This window comes from Scyliorhinus torazame, chromosome 11, assembly GCF_047496885.1.
Source record: "Scyliorhinus torazame isolate Kashiwa2021f chromosome 11, sScyTor2.1, whole genome shotgun sequence".
Taxonomy (NCBI): Eukaryota; Metazoa; Chordata; class Chondrichthyes; order Carcharhiniformes; family Scyliorhinidae; genus Scyliorhinus; species Scyliorhinus torazame.
Window position 1 is genome coordinate 50531267 of NC_092717.1, and position 18798 is coordinate 50550064.

The following is an 18798-nucleotide window of genomic DNA, read 5'->3' on the forward strand; positions in this document are numbered from 1 at the left end:
TCACTTTTTAAGCAGTTCTTTGTATCCTCCTCAAAGTGCGAAAGTATTAGGCTAAGTGTCTTGTTGGCGAGAGGGAGTGGGCGGTGAGGGAAGTGAAAATGTTGACCAAAGATTTTGGTATTTTACTTGGGTATCTTATTTTTCAAACCTTTATTCTGCCAAAGCCTTACTGTTTCTTGGATATTTGGCAATGTGGTAGGCATTAGGATTATTTCTATTGGGCCTAAAATGACACTCTTAATCCAGGGGAATTCCATAAATCTGCGTCAGCTTTTCTACAGATCTGCTGTGTTTAATCTCCCGCTGCTGACTTTGACATTTAGGCAATGCAACCACATGTCCATAGGACAAAGTCAGGTCATAGAATCCCTACAGTGCAGAAGGAGGCCATTTGGCCCATCGAGCCTGCACCAGACCTTGGAAAGAGCACCCTAACCACTTCTTTGGACTTGATTTGCATCTTTTTGAGTTAAGTTCTGGAATGACTGAGGGTCTGATTTAGTTTAGTTGGTGTGGTTAAAAACTGATTCTTATTACTTAATATATTTGTAACGTACCTTAATGAGAAAACCAAAAATAATTTGCTGATGACCGATGTCGGGTGAAATGCTTCAGTTTCTCTCAAGTCGTTTCTTGGTACTGTGATACTTTTGTGTTCTCTAGTGCGGTGGGTTAAGAGATTAGGTTAATTATTTTTATGTCCTTGTAATTGTGAAGTCCTTTATTACCGTTATCCATGCACCCCATAAAAGCTATATTGTGAGACACGGCTTATAGTTTTTCGTTTGGATTGGGATAATTTCAGTTGAAGAAGTCAGGTCTGTATCATGTTTTGGTTCAAGATTCTGTTCGGGGAACTTTGTATAGACCATGCTGCTTGATATTGGTTGTTGGGTGTTGTTGAAGCAGAATTTGATTTGTTCCACATGCTGAGGCAGTCCAGCCATCCTGGATAGAACCTTGGTGGCTCTGAGCATGTATACTGGCAGACCGAAGGAGCTGGTCCTATTTTCAAAGATTTTAATCTTCAAGCATCTGACAAAACTCAGGGCTTGTTGAAATAGCTTTAGAAATAGAAAATACACTGCTGGCTACATTTCAAATTGCTGCAGATTCTGGCACCTTTTGAACAGTTCCATCTATCCTCCTCAAAGTGGGAGAGTGTTAGCCTAAGTTCCTTTGTGGGAGGGAGGGAGCGGTGTGGTTGAAGTGGAAGAAGTGCAAATGTTGAATAAAGATTCTAATGAAATGACATTTTATTTGGGTATCATCTTTTCCCAAACCTTTATCCCAAAAGCCTTACTGTTTCTTGGAGACTTGGTTAAGTTAGTTGGTCCCTGACATTTGTGCTGTCAGAAATTGCCAATCACACCATCTTTTCCCCAGTTATTTTGCTTTTCTGTGTACGTTATGTGAAGTTGGGTGTTCTTGTTTTCATCCAGGACAGACTTAATTAATTCCTCTATAAATAGGATATTAAAACGCTCCAAGCAACTTACGGAATAAATGCACCACCTGTGCCAGTGAGGTATACAAGCCAGCAGGTCGAAATTTGATTTCTGATCTCCGCCAAGTAGCTGTTCAGTGCTCTGGGTTATGGAGCGAGAAATTCGACCAGGACCAAGGCTTCTTGTTTGTCGTTGTGCATGTGCGGAGATATCAGATTAGAACACTGTTTGATTTTCTGTGATACCACCATGGCTGCATGCCTTGCCAATCACTGCTATCCTAGCTTATGTATAAAGAATGGCTGCTTGGAGAACTGACTCAACATTCTCGAGTCCTTCGAACTGTACCTCAGAAAATGTTAGTTCTTGGGAGAAAACTATAACAGAAGGAAATGCAAATTGAAACCAGTTCCTAGTAGACGAGGGCAAGAGCATATCTTTGCGGTCAAATGCTCACAAATGATTATATTTTACTGCTAGTGAAACAACATATTAAAGAAGGAGAGAGAAAAATGGCTAATTGCTTCTGATATAGAATTTAAAATTTGATGCAGTGGTATCTTCAATATCTATTATCCTTCCCACACTCATTGAATTCTGCCTGCATTGAAAGACAAATGTTAGCTGTATTCTCAATGTTTCAATCACGTTTTCTTTTGGAAATAAACTGATTACATTCTGCTTGTGCTTTGTTAGGCAGATACTGTTTGCCCACATTGTGGAGGAAAAATGTTTTAGCAATTCATTCATATTTAAAACCCTTGTTTTAGGCTTGCAACTGGTAAATCTGTTCATAATGACCAAGGATTCTGGACCCTCATTTAAGCTCATTTTATAATCTATTTTAAGAAACACGGTGTAGTGATCCAATGAAATCAAAGCAGCCTGCTAAAACAATTGCCTGGATTTTGTATTTTTTTTTTACAGCAAACCGCCACCATTCATTGTCATTAGCTCTCTGAAGCTGACTGCAACTTGTATTTAGCACAAGGGCAGATTAAACGTGAGGTGTGTTATTGACAGTTCCATCACAGCCTGCACTGGGCTGCATCACTAAAGCAGCAATCGGTGAAATCAGTGATGGGAACTTCCCCTTTTGTATGCTCACCTCACTGTTCAAAACCACATTAGAAAGTTACAGCTGGGGTTTTATTGGCAGTTTAATAACAGTTGTAAAGCAGCGTATGTTGTCCCTGAAATAAATAATTTTATATTTGTGAGTGGTGTTAAATACCTCCATTATGGTTAATGAATGAATGAAAATTGCTTATTGTCACAAGTAGGCTTCAATGAAGTTACTGTGAAAAGTCCCTAGTCGCCACATTCCGGCGCCTGTTCGGGGAGGCTGGTACGGGAATTGAACCGTGCTACTGGCCTGCCTTGGTCTGCTTTCAAAGCCAGCGATTTAGCCCAGTGTGCTAAACAGCCAGTAGATTTTTAAATATGAAATATTTATCATGATATCTCAGCTTCCACCTGATGTCTATCTTAAATCTTCATTTTGCTTTAGAATTTTTAAGCAGTGCTTTTCATTTCCTGGTCGGTTGTTTGCCAGATTTCTTTACTGTGATTGGCTGCTTGGTGATATCCCAGCACCTTCACGCTGGACACCTCTATTAAGCGATGCTGCATTCAGTGGCAGCAACCATCACTTTGTTGCCGATACAAACTCTGGGTCAGTGTACTTTATCTTGCGGAAGGTGTTTTGGGAACATTGCTTGTAAAAACAAAAACGAATGGAGGCTTCAACCACCCTTGGTATTGCTTTGTCGGGCATATGACTAAAACACTATTACAGATTTGATGATTAATATTAGTTGTTCCCAACTCTGAAGATGGTCTAAATGACAATACACCAATGTATTGCAGCTTTATGCTAGTTTAGAAGTTAGAAGATAGAAATGGTACGTGTACGAGTAAGTGTACAGATGTAATGTAATTGGCATCGGTGAGCAGGTGACTCAGTAGCTAAGGAACATAATGATGATCCTTACATCGTGAGGAACTGACACAACACAGACAATTTGTTGGCTTTGCATGTTTTCTCAGTTTGATTGTTTTGGTTCAAGGAGATGCTGAGGTGGTAAAGTGAAACAATTTGTAAAAGCAGCTGAAATGTTGACACATTTCTTCTGCATTTCTATAATATTAGTGGACTTCATATTGAAACCCAACTAAATTCAAACAACTCCATGGAACACCAGAAATTAGCTGGGCTAGGGAGAGGTTTGGGTTTTTTGGGAGATAATCAAGCGGTCATGTTGCTGACTACAAGGAAGAGTACCGAATACAGAGGCAGCACAAAGTATGGTTTTAATTTGTATGTCCGTTCACCTGAGACCAAAGCAAACTTTTAATTTTACCATTCTCTGCCTCAGTACTGCTGGGCAGATGTTCAGAATTCTACACTAGTATGTGATGGATAAAAAGACAACATTAAAAGGCACGATTGGATGCAGTGTTAAATTTGCTGCTCAGACCAAATCTTTTGCGCCATGGTGGCATTATACACCGTATAAGGACAGCTGCAAGAGCAAAGTGAAAATGGCTAGCATGTACTGACCGTCACTGTCAACATTGTAGACAGCTGAATGCTTGGGTCTTCTCATGCCATTTGAAGAGATGGTGCTCTCAATCATTTTGACAAAAATCAGCAAACTCGGAGTGCTGTATATTTTTGAACATCTGCCGCCTGTTACTTCACCACCACTTGCTGAACTATCTCCTCCAGGTTTTACTTGAATATTTGCTGACACTTGGGCCTAATGAACTTAACAGCCTCCACAAAAGAAAAATAACAAAAACATGCTTTTACAAAGGTACTTCAATCTTTAAAATTACCCCAGTATGTCAGAGGCATAATTGGACAAAAGTAAAAGCCAAACCAAAGAAGGGGATATTAAAAGAGCTGACAGAGGTTACTTTTAATCAGGCCTTAAAAGAAGAAAATTAGGTGTTTCATGAGGGAATTTCAGAACATGGAGCTGAGGTGACTCAAGGCACCACCACCTATATTAGATTGAAGGGTGGATAGAATGAGGATGGAGAAAATGATGCATTACTTGCAATCCAATATGAACCCAAGGTCATAAAGAATAATAGCATGAGTAGGCCATTCAGCCCTTCAAACCAGCTCTGCCATGAATTCAGTAAGACCATGGCTGATCATCTAACTTAGCTACACCCTCCCACACATTCTCGATATCACTTGATTCCTTTAGTATCCAAAAATCTGTTAGTCTCACACTTTAATCTACTTGACAACTGAGCATTCGTTTGTGGTATATAATTCCACAGATTTACAATGTTTAAGTGAAGAAATGTTTCCTCATCTCAGTCCTAAATGGCAGACTCCTTTTTCTGAGACTGTGACCCTTAGCTTAGTTCTGGATTTGCCAGCCAAAATAAACATTCTCCTAACACATACTTTGCTGAGTCCCTTCAGAAGAGTGTTTCAATGCGATCTTCTTTCATTTTTCTCGCCTTGAGGGAATGTATGGTTGACCCAGTCCATTCAATCTCTTCTCAGGCAGCAGTCTCTTTATCCAAGGGATCAATTTAGTGAACCTTTGTTGCCTTCCCTCCAATGGCAATTATGTTCTTGTGGAAGGAGACCAAACCTGTACATAGGAACAGGGTGTGCTTAATGGTCGCTTGAGCCTATTCTGTTGAATTAGATCATGGCTGATAAATGACTTAACTCCATATACCAAACTTCCACCACCCTTTGCACAAAGACGTGTTTCCTTACTTCACTTCTGAAAGGTGTGACTCTAATTTTTGACTATGCTCCCTAGTCCTGAACTTGCCAGTCTACTGTATCTGTTCTTAATATCTTGAAAACTGGGATCAATTCGCCCCATGGTCTCCGGAATTCCAGGGAATGCAGCATAGTTTGTGTGATATCTCCTGTACTTTAACCCTTGAAGGGAGTCCGCATATCATTCTGGTAAATCTACGCTACACCCCCACCCAAGTAGGGAGTACTCCAGGTGTGGTTTCACCAAGGCCCTATACAATTGCGGTAAGTCTTCATTTTTGTACTCCACTATTTTGAAACAAAGGCTAACATACAATTTGCTATTTTGAAGTAGTGCAAGTACAGCAAGCAATCCTGTTTTTTCATTTATGAGGACATCCAGACCACTCTGAACACCAGCATTCCCCATTTAGAAAAATATTTTGCTTTTCTATTTTTCCTACAAAAGTGGATTGCTTCTCAATTCTCTATATTATATTCCAGCTGTCGCTCATTTAATCTGTTTAACTCCTTATGCAGGCTATTTTTCTGTTGGCTAACAGCCTGCATTCCCACCTCCGCTTGTGTCACCACAAGCTTGGATACATTATACTCAATCATCTCATCTTAAGTAATTGATACAGATTGTAAATTGCTGATCCTTGCAGTACCCCTTGTGAATTCAAAAATTGCCTGTTTATTCCTACCTTGTTCTGTCCGTTAATCAATCCTCAGTCTATGTGCATATGAACCGATGGGCTAGTTTTGGAGTTGTTATACTTTTAGATTACCATTTGTAGGACTACTCGAGCAATTCATGTTCAGTGAATGCCTGAGAGGACGGAGTTGAATTTACGATCACAGACACTGTAACTGATATGCTAATGCATCAGTGTAGAAGGGAAGATGCTTTTGAATGACTGTGGTTGTAAAGAGACTGTTGACCTTGATTCTCTTGGGGTTCATTTGAATGGTGGACAAAAGTACTAATGATATTTGGTTCTGCTCTCTTAAGTTTATATATGTTCTGATTACAGTCCAAAGGATGGTCTTGTAACAAAGACCGTAAAGAAGGACACTGAACGAAAGACTCGGCACTTATTAACAGATCTTCCATTGCCACCCGAGCTTCCAGGATCTGATTCACCTTCACCTAAAACTCCTGAAGAGAAGAAAGCACCTGTTCAGTCACAGATTAAAAAGCGACCCAAGTGAGTGAAAGTATTTGTTTGGTGCTAAAGATCAACCTTTTCTATGTTATAGTAGATCATTCCAGACATTTGAGGCATGGCATCTATGTGTGCAGGAAATGAACACTGAAATGCCTTAGAAATTTGGGTCAGATGGTTCTTTTTTGTGCTGTTTTGAGCTTGCATTATTTTGTATGCTGGAGCACAAGACCAGTTTTGTGTTTTCACCATGTTCGTTTCAGTTTTGCCAGTAAATTAAACTGAAAAATTGTTTCAGGAAAACTGATTTTTTTACACATACTTGTGGATCTCCAGCATTGACCATGGTGAGTTGTTCAGCAACAGCTGTAATGTAATGTGACAATAAGTGCGCCACTTGTAGAATAGGCACACAATGCACAAGACCTTTGCTGCACATAATTTACCGTTGTATTTGTAGTGTATACTGTCACATTTGACCTTGAACTGAGATGAACCAAGGGATGGAATCATTAGCAGAGTAGTGAATATTGCTACAATGCTGTCACTAGAGTTTCAATAAAGCAATGTGAGTGGTTAGCACTGTTGCCTCACAATGCCAGGGTCCCGGCTTGGGTCACTGTCTGCGGAGTCTGCACGTTCGCCCCATGTCTGCGTGGGTTTCCTCCGAGTACTCTGGTTTCCTCCCACAAGTCCCGGAAGACGTGCTATTAGGTAATTTGGGCATTCTGAATTCTCCCTCTGCGTATCCGAACAGACGCCGGAATGTGGCGACTGGGGGCTTTTCATAGTAACTTCATTGCAGTGTTAATGTAAGCCTACTTGTGACAATTAAGATTATTATTATGAATAGACATTGAATTTTTATTCTGCAGTAAATTTCCATTTTTGGTATAAGACACAAAAAATCTTTCCAATAATGATAGGAGAAAATCAAGGGGCAAAAGGAAGAGATAAACTTAAAACATTCATTATCTCTAGAGAAAGAACTAGGAAATATAACGGGATGAAAGCAGTGCTTCCCAAACTATTTCTCACTGTGACCCAATATTGTAGCTCTGAAGTCATCGTAACTACTCAGTGGGAGCTGTCAGGATGTAGGGGGAGAGACCTGTGAGGGCGGTGGGAGGGAGCAGAGTTTTTGATCTTCATGTACCCGTTCAGTGGATTTCTTTGGAATCAAGGCCTCAAGCATCGGTGGTTTAGGTCATTGCCAGCATTAAAGGCCGAGTTAGACAGATTCATGATCTACAAATGAGTTGAGGCATAGTCAAGAAAGTGTAGTTAAAGCCACTGTTGGATCAGCCATGATCTTACTGAATTGCAGAGCAGGCTCAAAGGGCAATATGGCCTACTGCTGTTCCCATTTCTTACGTTACAATGTCTTTTTGAAGGTTGTGTATACAAACCCTTATGACTTTGAATCAAATGTCTGTGGAATGTCTTGGCTTAATTTCAAGTTTTGTTTACTGTGTGCAGAGCTGGTGTCAGAAAATGTATTACTCTAGTAATCAAGATCTGCTTAAATTGTGATTTTCCTCAAGTAAGCATCCTTGCTGCTATAAACTTTGATCTCTTTTCATTTGGTCAGAATAGGGGCTGTTTTTCTACTGTTTCACAGTGTTTGGCTCTGTTCAAAATCCTCTGATAATGATCCAGCCCGTGTTAGCTTACTGCAAGACCTGAAGAGCATCCAGCCTTTCACTGATGAGGAACTTTCACTATCATATGAAGTGCCAGGCACTAACCAACTCCACAAACATCAACCGTACCACCATAGCCATTCCCCTTTGCTCCTGCCTAAGCTACCAGCTTTCTGAGGATTCATTAGAAACATATCTTGACCAGCCATATCAATATTATGGTTGCAAGAGTTCGACTGGCTTCTCCAATTTTGCCGTACACACATCAGGAGTGTAATGGAATATTCACCATTCCTCAGTAAAAGGAAGTGGTACCTCTATGCTATCATTCATTTATTACCCATTTGAAAAGTGAAACAATGTGTGGGAACTAAAGAGGAATATCCTTTCTGTCCACTGTGAAGAAGAGTCTCACATTAATCCTCCTGAACTGCCTCCTACATATTAGGAAAGATGTACTTCCAGCGACCCAATGTGTTTTCCATCCATGCAATGGAACCACAGCCATGATGTTTAACCCTTGTCAAATCCAAGAAAAGTGCCTGCAATAATGCAAAGAACTCGTGGCATGTATTGATCTGTCAAAAGTCTTTGATTCCATCAACTTTTGGAGACCATTTGGAAAGTCCCCCAGAAACTTTGTTGTCCAGCAAAACTTGTTACCGTTCTGTGACTCCTGCATGACGTGACAGCAAAAGTCCTTTGCAATGGATTGGAGACCAAGTCCTTTCATATCCATATCAAGGCTGTGTGATTGCACCAACTCTCTTCACTATCTACCTCAACCTAGTCATGAAGCTCATTCATGACCATGTTCCACAAGGGGCCATGATTGAACCTGACGTTTCAACCTCAACAGACTGAGACACAAGTCTACGGTGGCCTTCCAACATATGCACAACGATAGTATGTTGACTATGCAGCTGTGGTCCACAGTGCAAGTGACATTCAGACCACCCTCAACCTCTAACTCCACATAAAAAAGGCTTCGTTTTTCGCTCAACATCAACAAGACCAAAGCCTTTAATCAGCAACCTCTCTCTCCTTCCCCGCTGCCCACAAAATCACCAAGACCTCCGCTATTATTGAGGTGGAGACGTTTGCACCTCCAGGGAGTGGAGAATTTCCACCAATGGTGTCTCTGAAATCAAGTGGGAAGACAGGTGAATAGACTCCAGCATCCTCATCAAAGCCAATTTCCCCAGCATCAGAACCATGATCATGTGAAATCAACTCCGCTAGTCTTGACACTGTTTCCATATCCTAAATAATCGACTTCTGAAGCAGATCCTCTTTTCATCAACACAAACTAAGGATGGTATTTAATCTCATGGGGGCAGAGAGAATATTTTTAAGAAGGTTCTTTGAAAAGGGGAAATATTGACATTGGTACTTGCTATACACCACACCATGTGACATTGCCTCACCCAACAAGCTTAACAGTCAAAAACTGACCACATGAATTCTGCTGCAGAGAAGCAACAAAAGAGGAAGGAGAGGAGGTAGAACCCTGGCTTGAGAAACTCGTACTCTGGGAAAATGCCCACCCTTTCTACCTGAAGACCTGTGGTTCGAGAATTGACCTGCTGAGTTACTTGGCAAAACTTGGAAAAGTCAACCAGATCATCAGAGTTTGAGATGTAGGACTCAGATACTGCAGCAGTGCCTTGACAACATTCAGACCATTCAAGTGGCAGTCAATGACTGTCCCCAACAAAAGAGAATCTAACCATCTTCCCGTGACATTCAACAGCAATACCATTGCTAAATCCCCCACCATCAGTATACTTAGAGTTACCATTGACCAGAAACGTAGCAGAAATAACCATATAAATATACTGAGTGCAAATGCAGATTAGAGGCCTGGATTTCTTTGGCTTCCAAAGCCTGTCTGCCATCTACAAGGTACAAGTCAAGAGTGTGATGGAATACTCTCCACCTGTCTTAATGAGTGAGGCTCCAACACTCAAGAGGGTTGACACAATCCAAAATTAAAAGCCTGCTTGATCAGCACCCCCATCCACCATGTTAAACATTCAATCCCTCCACCACCAACACAGTGGCAGCAGTGTGTACCATATACAAAATGCAATGCAGCAGCTCACTAAGGCTCCTTTGAAAGCATCTTCCGTGAGCACTACCGACTAAAAAGACAAGGGTAGTGGATGGGTGAGAATGCCACCATCTATCTATAAGTTCTCCCATCTGGCATTGTGGGTGTACCTACACCACGGTATTGAGTGTCACAGGCTTGACCAGCATTTATTGCCCTCCCCTAATTGCCCTTAAAAAGGTGGTGATGAACCACCAACGTGGACCGCTGTAGTCCATGTGGCGTAGGTACACCTACAGTGCTGTTAAGAAGTGAATTCCAAGATTTGGGGCGGAGGGGTGGTACAGTGGTTAGCACTGCTACCTCACAGCACTAGGGACCCGGGTTCAATTGCAGCCTTGGGTGGCTATGTGGAGTTAGTACATTCTCACCGTGTCTGCATGGGTTTCCTCTAGGTACCCCGCTTTCCTCCCATAGTCCAAAGATGTACAGGTTAGGTGGATTAGCCATGCTAAATTGTCCCTTAGTGTTCAAAAGGTTAGGTGGGGTTACGGGGTTTGGGGGATAGGGTGCGGTGTGGGCCGAGATAGGGTGCTCTTTCAGAGGATCGGTGCAGACCCGTTGGGCCGACTGGTCTCCTGCACTATAGGGATTCTATGGTTTTGAGCCAGTGGCAGTGAATGTACACCAGTGTAGTTCCAAGTCAGGATGGTGCGTGATTTAATAATAATAATCTTTATTATCATAAGTAGGCTTGCATTAACACAACAATAAAGTTACTGTGAAAATCCCCTAGTCGCTACACTCGGGCGTCTGTTCGGGTACACAGAGGGAGAATTCAGAATGTCCAAATTACCGAAGAGCGCGTCTCTCGGGACCTGTGGGAGGAAACCGGAGCACCCGAAGGAAATCCATGCTTTGATTTTGAAGGGAACTTGCAGGTGGTAATGTTCCCATGCATATGCCACCTGTGTCCTTTTAAGTGGTGGAGGTTGTGGGTTTGGAAGATGCTGTCGAAGGACCTTTGTGAGTTCCTGCAGTACGTCTTGTACATGGCACACACTTCTGCCACTGCATTGGTGGTGGAGGAAATAGTCAGTGTTGAAGGTAATGGATGGGGTGTCCATAAAGTGGGTAGCTTTGTTCTGGATGGGTTTTTTCAAACCGATTTACGGGATATGGGCGTCGCTGGGTAGGCCAGCATTTATTGCCCATTCTTTTTTTAAAAAATATTTTATTTCAAATTTTTATCAAAACATCATTTTTGCATAACCGTTCGCAACATTTAACAAAACAAAATAAATGTTAACCCCCCCCCCCCCCTCCCCCCCCGGATGCTGCTGCTGACCTTTACTGCTCTCCTAGAAAGTCGAGGAATGGCTGCCACCTCCAAGAGAAACCCGTCATGGACCCTCTCAAGGCAAACTTTATTTTCTCGAGACTGAGAAACCCAGTCATGTCACCAATCCAGGTCTCTACCCCCGGGGGCTTTGAGTCCCTCCACATTAAAAGGATCCGTCTCAGGGCTACCAGGGAGGCAAAGACCAATACGTCGGCCTCTTTCGCTTCCTGAACTCCCGGATCGTCTGACACACCAAAGATCGCTACCCGCGTGGCCAAGATCTTGGACATTGCCTTAGCAAATCCCTGCCAGAATTCCTTAAGAGACGGGCATGCCCAGAACATATGGCTTCCCGCACACCTCGCACATTTATCCACAACCCCAAAGAGCTTGCTCATCCTGGTTGCCGTCATGTGTGCCCGGTGGACTACCTTAAACTGGATTAAGCTAAGCCTGGCACATGAAGAAGAGGAATTGACCCTGTTTAGGGCGTTCGCCCACAGGCCCGCATCCAGCTCCCTGCCTAGCTCCTCCTCCCATTTGCCCTTAAGTTCCTCCACTGGGGCTTCCTCCGCCTCCTGAAGTTCCTGGTAGATGTCCGACACCTTCCCCTCCCCTACCCAGGTGCCGGAGACCACCCTATCCTGTATCCTATGTGGGAGTAAGAGCGGAAATGACACCCCCTGTTTTTTGAGAAAGGCGTGTACCTGAAGGTATCTGAAAGCATTTCCAGGGGGCAAACTGAATTTCTCTTCAAGCGTTTTCAGGCTGGGAAAGGTCCTGCCTATGAACAGGTCCCCCATCCTTTTAATGCCTGCCCTATGCCAGCTTTGAAACCCTCCGTCTATCTTGCCCGGGACAAATCTGTGATTGTTGCGTATCGGGGTCCAAACTGAGGCTCCCTCCACCCCCCTGTGTCTTCTCCACTGACCCCAGATCTTTAAAGCCGCCACCACCACCGGACTGGAGGAGGCGGGCTGGCTAGAAAGGCAGAGGTGCCGTTACAAGTGCCCCAAGGCTGGTACCTTTGCATGGGGCCGCCTCTAACACTCGCGGGGTCTTATTTGCCCATACAAATCCCGAGATGATCTTGTTCACCTGCTTTAAAGAAGGACTTGGGGATAAAGATAGGAAGGCACTGGAAGACGAACAGAAATCTGGGGAGAACCGTCATCTTAACGATCTGCACCTTCCCCGCTGGAGGTAGCGGGAGCATGTCCCACCTTTTGAAGTCCCCCTCCATCTGCTCTACCAGCTAGATTAAGCTTGCAGAGGGCATCCCACTTTCGAGCCACCTGTATCCCTCGGTACCGAAAGCTCTTCTCGATCATCTTCAGCGGAAGCTCTCCCAGTCTCTTTTCCTGCCCCTTAGCTTGGATCACGAACATCTCACTTTTCTTCTCGATAGTTTGTACCCCGAGAAATTGCCAAAGTCCCTCAGAATCTGCATGACCTCCCCCATCCCCTCTAGTGGGTCCGAGATGTACAGGAGCAGATCATCCACATAAAGCGAGATCCGATGTTCCTCCCCACGAACCAACCCCTGCCAGTTCTTTGAAGTCCGCAGCGCAATAGCCAGCGGCTCTATCGTAAGGGCGAATAATAACGGGGAGAGGGGGCACCCCTGCCTCGTCCCCCGGTGGAGGCTAAAGTATTCCGACCTCACCCTGTTGGTGCACACACTTGCCACGGGGGCCTGGCAGAGAAGCTGGACCCAACCTATGAACCCCTCACCGAATCCGAACCTTCTTAGTGCTTCCCACAGACACTCCCATTCCACCCGGTCAAAGGCTTTCTCTGCGTCCAACGCCATCACTACTTCTGCCTCCCCTCCCTCTGAGGGCATCATGATGATGTTTAGGAACCTCCGTACATTGGAGTTCAATTGCCTGCCCTTGACGAAGCCTGTCTGATCCTCCCTTATCACCGAGGGACACAGTCCTCAATTCTAGCAGCCAAGATCTTGGCCAGCAGTTTGGCGTCCACGTTCAGGAGCGATATCGGTCTATATGATCCACACTGTAGCGGATCTTTCTCTCGTTTGAGGATGAGTGAAATCGAAGCCTGTGACATTGTTGGGGGGAGGGTCCCTCTCCCTTTGGCCTCATTAAAGGTCCTTAGCAGGAGTGGGCACAGCAGCTCCGAAGATTTCTTGTAGAATTCTACAGGGTAGCCCCGGGGCCTTGCCCGACTGCATGTTCCCTAGCCCCTTTACCATCTCCTCCAGCTCTATCGGGGCCCCCAGTCCCTCCACCAGATCCTCTTCCACCTTTGGGAACCTCAGCTGGTCCATGAATTGCTTCATCCCTTCCCCTCCCGGTGGGGGGTACTGACTCATACAATTTACCGTAAAACACCCTAAAGACTTTGTTCACCCCCTCTGGGTCCATGACCGTGTTCCCCTCCTTATCCCGTACTTCTCCAATTTCCCTGGCTGCCTCCCTCTTGAGAAGTTGGTGCGCCAACATTCTCCTCGCTTTCTCCCCGTATTCGTTGACAGCCCCTTTGGCCTTCCTCAGCTGTGCTACTGCCTTCCCAGCGGTCAGCAGGTCGAATTCCGCCTGCAGCCTCCGGTGCTCTTTCAGTAGCCCCGTCTCGGAAGTCTCCGCGCAACTCCTGTCTACTCTGAGTATCTCCTTTACTAGCCGTTATCTCTGCTCTTTCTTTCTTCTCTCTATGGGATCTGATAGAGATTAACTCCCATCTGATAACTGCCTTCAGGGCCTCCCACACCGTGGACGCCGCTACCTCCCCCGTATCATTAGTTTCCAGGTAATTTTTAATGTTCCTCCTTATCCGCCCACAAACCTCGTCGTCTGCTAGCAGCCCCACATCTAGCCTCCATAGTGGGGCTGACCTCTCTCCTCTCCAAGACGCAAATCCACCCAGTGTGGAGCATGATCGGAGACTGCAATGACCGAGTATTCGGTCCCCTCCACCCTAGGGATTAACGCCCTGCTCATCACAAAGAAGTCTATACGGGAGTAAACTTTGTGGACTTGGGAAAAGAAAGGGAACTCCTTTGCCCTCGGTCGGGCGAATCTCCACTGGCCTACGCCCCCCCACCTGATCCATGAATACCCTCAGTTCTTTAGCCGCCGCTGGTCGCTTCCCCGACCTGGGGTTTGACCGGTCCAATACAGGGTCTATAACTGTGTTAAAGTCACTCCGCATAATCAGATTTAAGTACGGAATTTTACCCAACATGCGTCTCATGAATTCCATGTCGTTCCAGTTCGGGGCGTAAACGTTCACTAGCACCACCAGAGTCCCCTGCAGCTTTCTGCTAACCATTATGTCTCTGCCCCCCTTGTCAGCCACAATATTCCCTGCCTCAAAAGCCACCCGTTTGCTGACCAGGATTGCTACTCCTCTGGTCTTTGAATCCAGCCCCGAATGGAACACCTGACCCACCCACCCTTTTCTCAATCTTGTTTGGTCTGCAAGTTTTAGGTGCGTCTCCTGTAGCATGGCTACGTCTGCCTTTAAACCCCTTTAGGTGTGAGAACACGTGAGCCCTTTTGACCGTCCCATTCAGGCCCCGCACATTCCACGTGATCAGCTTGGATGGGGGGCTAGCCCCCCCCTGCCGACTAGCCGTCTCCCTTTTTCGGCCAGCCACGAACCCGCGTCCCCCGCTTACTCGAGCCCTCCCATTGGAGGTCCCGCCCCCCGACTCTCCTTCTGTTTCCCCCATGTTGGCTCCTTTTCTGTCAGCAAAGCAGCCCCCCCCCAGCACAGCCCCGTGATCCCAAATCCCCAAGTCAAGCACCCGCTTGACACTGGCTCTCCCCCCCGTTACGCTTCCGTGAGTCAGCTGACCCCGGCCGCTCCCGCCTCTGTCTCCGATTATTCAGATGTCTCATTTTTCGGGCCCCTCCCTCCCTGTGAAAAGCCCACCTTATCTGCTTCACCGGCCACCAAAGAACATCCCTCCCCCCCAAACAAAATGAACAACAAACCCCGGGCTCAAACCCGGCCCCTCAAAAGAAACGGCTTCAGCTGCCAGGAGAGCCGCCCTACGTGTAGGGCCCCTCTACTCCCTCTGCGGCCGAGCTCTACAAAAGCCCAAAACATGGCCAAAGAAACAGGGAACAAACAAAAATAAGAAGGAACAACATAATGTCGTTCCCTCCAGCTACCCGGCAATTAACAACCCCACCAGAGTAACGTCCCAGTGTCCTTTAGGTCGAGTCCAATTTTTCTTGCTTGATAAAGTTCCACGCCTCGTCCGGTGTATCAAAGTAATGGTGGCGATCTTGATACGTGACCCACAGCCTCACGGATGCAACAGCCCAAACTTCACCCCTTTGCTGTGGAGGGCTGCCTTCGCACGGTTGAATCCAGCACACCTCTTGGCCAGTTCTGCTCGCAGGTCCTGGAAAATGCAGATTACGCTGTTCTCCCACCTGCTGCTCCGCTCCTTTTTAGCCCATCGCAGGACTCGTTCCTTATCTGAGAAGCGGTGGAACCGTACTACCATGGCCCTCGGCGGTTCATTTGTTTTGGGCTTCCTTGCAAGGACTCTGTACCAGTGGCCGAGGAAATGCTCCTGACCCCATCAGGGTCCCCAGCAACGTGGTCACGAATGCGTTCGCGTCCGACCCCTCCGCACCCTCGTGTAGGCCCAGAATGCGCAGGTTTTGACTCCTGGACCTGTTTTCTAGGTCTTCCAGCCTCTCCTGCCACCTCTTATGCAGGGTGTTGAGTGCTTTATTGCCCATTCTTAATTGCCTTTGAGAAGGTGGTGGTGAGCTGCCTTCTTGAACCATTGTAGTCCCTGTGGTGTAGGTGTACACACAGCGCTGTTAGGGAGGGAGTTCCAGTATTTTTCCCCAGTGATACTAAAGGAACGGCAAGATATGTCCCAAGTCATGATGGTGAGTGATCTGGAGGCGAACTTGCAGGTGATGGTGTTCCTATGTACCACCTGCCCTTCCAGATGGTAGTGGTCGTAAGTTTGGAAGGTGCTGTCTTAGGAGCCTTGGTCAGTGCATCTTGTAGATGGTACGCACTGCTGCTACTGTGTGTTGGTGGTGGAGGAAGTTCAGTTTCTGATCAATGGTAAGCCCTAGGATGTTGATAGTGGGGGATTCAAGAGTTCTAATCTCAAGGGGGTGATGATTAGACTCTCTTGGAGATGACCATTGCCTGGCACTTGTGTGGCTCAAACGTTATGTGTCAGCCCAAGCCTGGATCTTTCCGGGTCTTGCTCCTTTTGGACATGGATTGCTTCAGTATCTGAGGAGTCGCTAATGTTCTTGAACATTATGCAATCATCAGCAGACATCCCCATCTCTGGTCTTATGATGAAAGGAAGGTAATTGATGAAGCAGCTGAAGATGATTGGGCACCTTATTTCCATAACCCTTCATTCCCTCACTGACTAAAAATCTGTCTTTCAGTCTTGAACATACTTAACCCACCCTCTACAGCCTTCTGCTGTAAATAATTCCACAGATTCACTACCCTCTGAGAGAAGAAATTCCTCGTCTATGTCTTAAATTGGCGTCCCCTTACTCTGAGATTATATCGTCTGGTTCTCGACTCTCCCACAAAGGGAAACAACCACTCAGCATCTATCCTATCAAGTCCCTCATTCTTCTAAACTGCAATGAGTATAGGCCCAACCTACTCCACCTCTCCGCATAAGAAAATCCCTTCGCAAGCAGGATCAACATACTGAACCTGCTCTGGGCTGCCTCCAAGGCCAGTATATCTTTCCTTGGACAAGGAGATGAAAACTGTTCACAGTATTTCAGGTGTGTTCTAACTAGTGTCTTGCATAGTTTTAGCAAGATTTCCCATGATTCTTACACTCCCATTTCCTTTGAAATAAAGGCCAACATTCCATTTTCCTTCCCTATTACCTGCTGAACTTGCATGCTAGCATTTTGTGATTTATGCACGGGGGCCTCCAAATCCCTCTTGTGCTGCAGCTTTCTGCAGCCTTTCTCCATTTAAATAATGTTCAGCTTCTTCATTCTTCCGACCAGACTGCTCTTGTTGATTCCCTTTGTCACATTTATAGTCCATGATTATACCAACAAATTCTGTGAATAGCTACAGTATTGGGAAATCTTCTCCTCTCTCCACTTCAAATTATTTTGGCATTTTAGCATAAGTTATCTCATGTTTACTTCCCCATAAATCTGGTTTAATAATTGTTTTCTTTTACCCACTCCAGAGTTTCATTAACTCTGCAGACACGTTTCCACATTTGATTATGAAACGTACTCACAAATCATTTACACATTTCCAGTACATTTCAATCCTCTGCCTCTGAATATTTGGTGAGCGTATTCATGTCCTGTTGCAGAGCCGTATCTCCAATTTAAGTTCACTCCCTTGCACTTTTGCGTTTGGTGAAAGATGGTCAGGAGTTTTTTAAATTATGAAATATATTTAAAGCTTAAACTATAAAGCTTAATCTTCTAAATAATAAATATAAACATATTTAAGGCAATAATAATTTTAGTGTGGGAACCATTTGTGTTCAAGAGATGTTGAGTCCAATATATTAGCAATTATACATCTGATGTAGCAGACCATGTTTGACATGAATAAAGCCGATATTAAAACGGGTTAAATAAGGTATGAGAGGTATATTGATGGATGTCACTCGACATTCTGAAATTCAGTCAGGGGAAAATACTTGATATGAAAAGGGTTGAAAGCTTAACCGGTCGCCTTGGCCAGATAGCTTATTTCTTAGAGCTGGGAACTCCAGCTGCAGGCCTAAATGTAACTTTCTGATCCCACCTGAGCTATGAAACTTTGCCTTTTGATGACTTCTACTGATTGGAACAACTGGTCTACTGTTAGGTTTCTAGCAATTAAAAAGGAAATCTGCCATTGTTGTTCACAGGAGTGGACTGGATTGAGGTGCTTCCACTTTCAGTCGAGAGTTGTGCTAGGAATCCACAACTCTGAAGAAGGAGAGGAGTGCTGCTGGAAGCTGGAGCTGCAGGCCATTTCTGTACACTCCTGACAAAGCTGGTACAGCTATCCATGGATTGTTTTAATATAACTTCCCACTAATTCATCAGGAAATCCGCTATTTGTACTGATTTTCATTTTTAAACAAGCAAATGCTTTTAGCTGATCTGGAGGACTTGCTTTTTTACCCCCAACCAAATAAACTCTTGGACTCAGCCCCAGGATATTGTTGCTTGCATCACTTCCCACCTCAGAAATGGCAGTCCGCTCCAGCTTTCCTGTCCATGCATCTGCACACTGATGCGTTTGTTTCTTCCACCTACTGTTGTGTTTTCACCTGATACTATTTCCTCTCTCATCAGTTACAGAGAGGACAAGTGAAATGGAAATAGAAAAATAACAAGTTTGAATGAAAGGAAAGAAAAATGTATTGGAAAGATATAGAAATGAAAGAATGAGAGAGAG

General features: G+C 44.9%; 1 protein-coding gene across 3 annotated transcripts in view; it reads left to right on the forward strand.

The window, feature by feature from the left end:
- The window catches only part of LOC140385276 (cyclin-dependent kinase 13-like), a 113872-nt gene that overhangs the window by 12601 nt on the left and 82473 nt on the right, over window positions 1–18798 (forward strand). For all 3 annotated transcript variants that reach the window (XM_072467235.1, XM_072467236.1, XM_072467237.1), the window contains exon 3: window positions 6225–6398. In XM_072467235.1, the coding sequence (XP_072323336.1) occupies window positions 6225–6398 (174 nt within the window). The remainder of the gene's footprint in view (window positions 1–6224; window positions 6399–18798) is intronic.